This window comes from Vigna angularis, chromosome 1, assembly GCF_016808095.1.
Source record: "Vigna angularis cultivar LongXiaoDou No.4 chromosome 1, ASM1680809v1, whole genome shotgun sequence".
Classification (NCBI taxonomy): domain Eukaryota; kingdom Viridiplantae; phylum Streptophyta; class Magnoliopsida; order Fabales; family Fabaceae; genus Vigna; species Vigna angularis.
The window spans coordinates 22,338,442-22,345,321 of NC_068970.1; the positions used below are offsets into that span (position 1 = coordinate 22,338,442).

The following is a 6,880-nucleotide window of genomic DNA, read 5'->3' on the forward strand; positions in this document are numbered from 1 at the left end:
TGACTCCTAGATTGCTTAAATGATGGCTGTTTGAGAAAAAATGAAAGGAGATGAAGAATTTCTAGAGAGAAGGAGGAGAAAAGATAGAGGCTTGAGTTTTTAGAGAGATACAAATTTTGAGAAAAATGAGATGCGTTGCGGTTTGGAAATTTCTATAAAAATGCTCAATCTCCTTATTTGAGATATCTGTCCCTCCCTTCCACATGTCATTTTTAGGGGCTTACAATGTATGTATGTAATCCGACCAAATATTAATCTTCCTTTGGTCCAATCAATACTCGTATAATATACATAAACACAAACATTTAACATTTCTAACAAACTATCTATTAAAGAAATGTCACTTTGACGATTTCTTGATTCAATTTGGTGATAAAAAATGTTAAACTACTAAAATTTGAATATTTTTATTTATGTACCAAAACAAGATATATTTATATATCAAAATCAAATATATATATATATATATATATATATATAATAAAATAAATTGCTTATGCAATTCACATTCACCTAAAAGTGGGTTTTGATTTTTCAATCAAACCACTGAATTCCAAATTCACAAATCATACACGTTACCGTGTTTCCAATTGTTGCTCACTTCAAATCGATTGTACACTTCATACACGTAATGCAATTAAAATTCAATTGTTCCAAACACACGTATTCATCCTAATTATACATGTCATTCAAAACAAAACAACTAGGACATTTAGATTTCAATTCCCAAACAGCACGCATGCCAATACAATGACCCTATAATATGCTTTAATCAAAGAAACGTACCCCATAGTATCAAAGAAACATAACACTACTGGAATTGCTTTAATGCACTTATATGGTGCATGCGAAAAAGGATTTGAATTTAAAAGATGAATAAATACATAATGACATGCATCAAGATGCCAAAACGCGTGCCTCCCTGTCGCTAGAACCAACAACCCCATCCAAAGCAGCATACCTAGTCTAACTCTTCCACAAAATTGACATAGTGGGATTTGCATCTCACTTATATATTATAATTTGACATTATCTTTAGTTGATATAAGACTTCAAACATATCCTATTCACGCTGAAGTATAGACATATCGAGCGTGAAAGTAGAATTAATGGATAGTCCGATAGTAGTCTGATAACGGATAGAACAGAATATCCACATAGATCTCGCTAGGATAGACTCTAAACATGACTCTAATATCATATTAAGAAATGAACTTTAAGCTTAATTTAACCCACAAAACCGACTTATATAGTGAGAATTACACACCACTTATATATTATAATTTGATATTATCTCTAGTCATTGTAAGACTTCCAACAACTACCACAAGCTACCACTACGAACGTGATTCTAAGATTTGCAACACACACAAACAACTACTGTTTGAGTGCCACCACGCCTGAGTTGTCGCCAGGAGGAATTGCGCCACCACGACAAAGAACAGTCTTACATCCCGACGACCACCACTACTGTACGACTACCACCACAAAAATAGTTTAAACCAATATGATTTCATTTTAAAAAGTCTGAAATCTAAAATGAAATTATATATACATAATTTTTTTAAAATGGAATAGTATTATAAACACAACTTACTCAAATAAAAGAATTTTTAAAATTTATCTATTTGGATAACTTTAATTTGAAATTACACTAATAAACAATGAAAAAACCTACAACCTGAGTTTCTTGGATATATTAAAGGTTCACTCTGAAAGTACTGTGCAGATTGCGTGGAATCTGAAAGTGTCGATGTTAGATCATAAAATTTATTTTCGCTCTATCCACCAATAATTTTCAGTTGCGTCTCTTATGGACACACCTCATCATGTTCCATTACACAGAATTTTAAATAGATAATATTTATTCTTATTCTTATATTATGAAGATATTTAGTATATATTTTTGTTATAAGTTATAACTATACAACTATTATTTCAATAGAAGTGGGATATCTTATTCTTATATTATGAAGATATTTAGTATATATTTTTGTTATAAGTTATAACTATACAGCTATTATTTCAATAGAAGTGGGATAAAAGAAAATTGGCTAGTCGTGTTTTACTTTTTATTATATATTAAAAATAATATTGGTCATTTATTTAGATAATATCAGAATTTAGACATGTCAAATAAATATATAGATGTGGATGTTTTAATTTCGAATGATAGGAATATGTCAGTCTGATCCTTGACTTTGATAAGTACAGGTCAATTTGGTGTGCGATTTAGTATTCCTCAGTCATCAATTTAGACCTTAATTTTATTCTACTTTGGTCATTTGGTATTGAATTCAAACAAAACAAAATCAACTTTTATATATATTGAAAATAATAGTTAAATTTAAATAGTAATTTTTTAATTCTGTAGTATTGATTATCGAGAACCAATTAATTGATAATATTAATTTTAAAAACTAAATTAAGAGTGAATTGTCTAAAAAGATTCGCGGTGACTTAACATTTGTTCGTAAAGAAAGAGGACACTTTTTCCTTTCGGTGGTCTCTTTCATTTATTTCTATATTTTCCTTTTACTGTAATTTTCATGTCATTTTTGTTTGAAAAAAATATAAATTTTTATTTAGAAAAAATATAAAAATAAATATTTAAAATTATAGAAGTATAGAAATTTTGTTTAAAAATTTTATCTAGAAAAAATATATTAATATAGAAATGTAAAAATATAACAAAATGTTGAATGCTTTGATTGAAATTTATAATTTTTTTTAAATAGAAAAGTATTAAAATTTATTGAAAATGTTTTGTTTAGAAAAAAAATATAAAAATAAAAATTAAAAAATATAGCAAAATGTAGAATTTTTTAATTGAAATTTTGAAAATAGAAAAAGTATAGAAATTTATTTATAAAATTTTATTTTAGAAGGAATATAAAATATAAGATAAAAAAAATATAACAATTTAAGATATTTGAAATAAATTTGATTATATTTAATGTATTTAATTATGAAAGTGTAAAGAAATATTTTTAAAAATTTAATACTATTGTCTTTAATTATTTAAATGTGAAGATGTTTTGAAATTTTTTTCTCTAGTATTTTGAATTTTTTTTACATAAATGGAGTTTTTCTTTTTATATATATGTGTGTGTGTGTGTATTATTTAATTTATAAGGAACCGAATTCTACTAATCTTGAGTTTTTATTAACTTTAATTTAAGAAACCAATAACTTAAAAAATTATTTATTTTTTTTTTTAATTTTTACTCGTAACTAATTTTTAAATAATAAAATTTTACATTGCACTATAAAAATTTTAAATTTATATTTAATCATTTTCAATAATTAAAATATCCATTTCAAAATATTTATTAAATAAATTTTTTTTTATAATACTCAAAATTCTTAAAATTAAAAAAAAAATTCATAGAGAGGCTGTAACTTTTATTATTATATGTTTTCTAAATGATTCTTTTAATGAATTTTAATATTTTTTTCTAGCTTATAAATGTCAATTAAAAATTTGATATTTTGTTATATTTTTAATTTTAACAACATTTTGATTATTTCTATAGTTTTAAATATTTATTTTTATATTTTTTAAATAAAAAAATTATATATTTTCAAATAAATATAATAAAAAAATTGCACCCACAATAAAAAGGTAAAGAAATCAAATATATATAGATCTAGTGATGGCAATTAAAAATATGAAAGATGCCACTACAGAAAAAAAAAAGTCATAAGAGGAACCAGTAGTTTTAAAAGGAACGAAAAAGGAAAGCATATAGTCTGAAAAATTAGAAAGAGTTCACGCCATAAATTAAAAAAGAATAGAAAGATACTGAAAATTTGTTGAATAGGCAATAATACGATGATTTTTTGTTTCATAATAATAGAAAACATTAATAATAAATACTTTTTTATTTTTAATATAAAAAATCTTTATTTCAGTTTTTGTGTTTTTCTTTCTTTCTAATCCAGCAACGTCTATTTTATTTGTTACATTTTTTTTTTCTTTTTCATTCTCTATTAAATTCCTGTCTAATCAAATATCCGCTTAAAAACAAAATTATGAAACGGTGGAAATTCTTGGAACTAATCTAACGTGTTTCATAACAGAAGATTACAAAAACGGAGACATATCACGATAAAAGCGTCCCAGGTGGGTTCGCTTCATTGTAACGATGGCCAAGTGTTCCACATAGGTTGCCTTTCTTGACTTTGTTTTTTCATATATATTTTGTGACTTGGCTAGTTTCATAGTAGGGCCGTTTAAACTCAATTCATTAATTTCATTTTTCTTATTCATTCCAACAAAAATATCACAAGGTCAAATGAAGTTGCAACTGAATATCCAGCAGTGTGCAATAATGGCTAACATACACTGTTCATTTATCTTTTTTTTTATCTAATATGGTTGCTATATCTTTGTTAGCTAAATTTAGTTTCTTTCCCCATTTTTTATATGAACTGAAAATTGGATTTTCATTTTATCATGAATCAAGACAGACATACTTGATTGTAGCAAGAGAAGATGTAGAATCACTTTTGAACACAGGCTCGTTATACACTAAGTGGAACAAATACCACTATTTTGTTCTTGATTCTTGTAATAAGATACAGAATCAAAATTATCAGATCACGTAGAACAAACCAGTTGTATTATAGCTTTTCATCTCAACCAATTTGTGACATGGGGTCATTCAGCAAATGAACCGATAATTTCTCAACAGGAAAAGTGATTTTCCACAACTCAAGATAAAACTCCTTTTGTATGCCAAACAGTAGTGTGTCTGCACTCTGCACTTCTTCTGGGAGAGGGTCCACACAAAAGCTTTGCACAGTTGCGTTGCGTCAACAAAGCTCATATCTCAGTAAAGTTATCAAACCTATTAGCACTTTATATCCTACAGCAAAGAGATCAAAATAAGTATCACTTTGTATCAGTAAAGTGATCAAAACAGATTATAGGAAGAGATACACAGAAAAATTATGCATGTTAATTGTCTACGGTGATTATGTGTTCACAGAGAGAAAGAATTGGAGTTGTGGAATATCCAAATATTTAATTGAACTAATGTACATTACTGTTACAGCACAAACAGTATTGAATGAACTAGCTTTTTGGAAGCCGTAGAGTAATCCAGAAATAAACATCATGTGCAAATGAATAAACACCATCAAGTTAACAGGGCCTTTAATGTGTACATATTCGGTAAGATCGACACCACTAACTAAACTAGAAACATAGAAAGGAAGAGAAATGGAAGCAGTGTACTTTTAAACTCAGTTATTGCGAAGCTGATTTTGTCCTCCAATTCTGAGCAAAGATGAGTTAGGACACAGAGACATGTCAATGCAGGGATCAAAGTCAATGGCCACAATACTACGATCCTCTAAGTTGTACGCACGAACGTTAAAGATATCTGTGAAATAGATGCAATTCTCTTGGTACCCCGTTATCTCTTTGGCAGGAACAGAGAAACTACAACTTTTACCCAAAACAAACGCTCTATCCCCCAAGTTTTTCACATCCACCCACGTTCCCCACTCTTCATCCAACTTATAAACCTTGAAAAACTCGACTGCAGCATCACGATCAGCACGTCCAACGTAGTTCCATCTTCTGGGGGGTTCACTTTCGTAGAACCTATCAACAACATAGAGACTCCCACATGACTCCACCAAATGCTTCTTGTTCCCAAAGCCACACAACGGAGGAGAAAACTGCACCAACTTCAAGGAAGATGTATCGACCCATGAAATGGTACCCCACTTGTCAGTGACATAAAACTGACTCTTGAACACGATGACATCGTCGTAGAAGAAGTTTTTGTCATCCACAAGAGTCCATTTCTCATCTCCGTGTTTCAAGAACCCCAACCTCCCCTCCAAAAAGATGCAACAAGCCATGGAATCCTCAACAGCAATCCAAGGGGAATTGGGAAAGAACACAACTTTGCTCACAGTGGCAGATAAGCGACTGTGAATGGTGTATGATTTGCATAACTCAATGACCCGATAGTCCAACAAGTTCCACAGCATGGGAGAAGTAGCGCCATGAGGGAACAAGATTTTGCGATCGGATATTGGACTAAGCAAAGTTAAGGAATGATTCTTTGATTCTTCAACCTTGATCAGCCACCCTTTGGAAGAAGGTGCCAAGGGCTCCAAGTTGGAGGCTCCAAAGCTTGGTTCAATAACAAAGACTGTGGCTTGGCTGAGCACGGTTTCTATGGATTGGTTCATGGGCTGAGGAATCTGCATAGGAAAAGAAGGAGAATTGGGAAGAGAGAGAGGGATAGAAGATCTACATGACTCACACACACTGCGAAACCTCACAACATCCATGTGATTTTCCAGAGATTTTCCGATCTTGGGCCATAGCTCTAGGGGAAGTTCAGACCAATCAACTATGTCATCCATGGCTTCAAATTCAAATACCAGATCGTTGAGTTTGCAGAAGGAGAATTGAGCTTGGTCCGAGGTTTGATCTCTGTGGAGGGATTTATCAAAAGTGTTTTGGTCCAAAGAACGAAAGTACCATGAAATGATGCCGAAATCACAGAGAAGACTTGAGGAGGATTTCTAATTTCGTCTTCACGAAGTTTTTCATCCTAGTCTTACATTTGAGAAGGAAATTAGGAAAGTTACGATTGACTCCAAAGTCTTTTTGTCATTTCTCTTCATTAAACAATAGATAATGGAAAATGCCACGTGTTCGGAGGTGGTTGGCACAAATATGACGGTCAGTATCTACTGTACAACTAAGAAAACAAGCCACCTCGAACATTATTAAATTGCCCATTACTATTGTACATTTGTACATTAAGGTGGTCTTTTTGTAGTTTTAGCTTTCTTGTAATTATGGAATGTATCATTTTACCATGGTTACTATGTTGAGACATACTATTTA

General features: G+C 30.2%; 1 protein-coding gene across 1 annotated transcript; it reads right to left on the minus strand.

Moving 5' to 3' along the window:
* Positions 1–4,506: 4,506 nt before the first annotated feature.
* On the minus strand, positions 4,507–6,622 carry LOC108334105 (F-box protein At2g26160). The gene is made up of 2 exons (XM_017569754.2): positions 5,243–6,622; positions 4,507–4,871 (listed from the first exon to the last, which is right to left on the minus strand). Exon 1 carries the CDS (start codon positions 6,388–6,390, stop codon positions 5,251–5,253), a length of 1,140 nt encoding a protein of 379 aa, XP_017425243.1. The 5' UTR covers positions 6,391–6,622; the 3' UTR covers positions 4,507–4,871; positions 5,243–5,250.
* Positions 6,623–6,880: the final 258 nt, after the last annotated feature.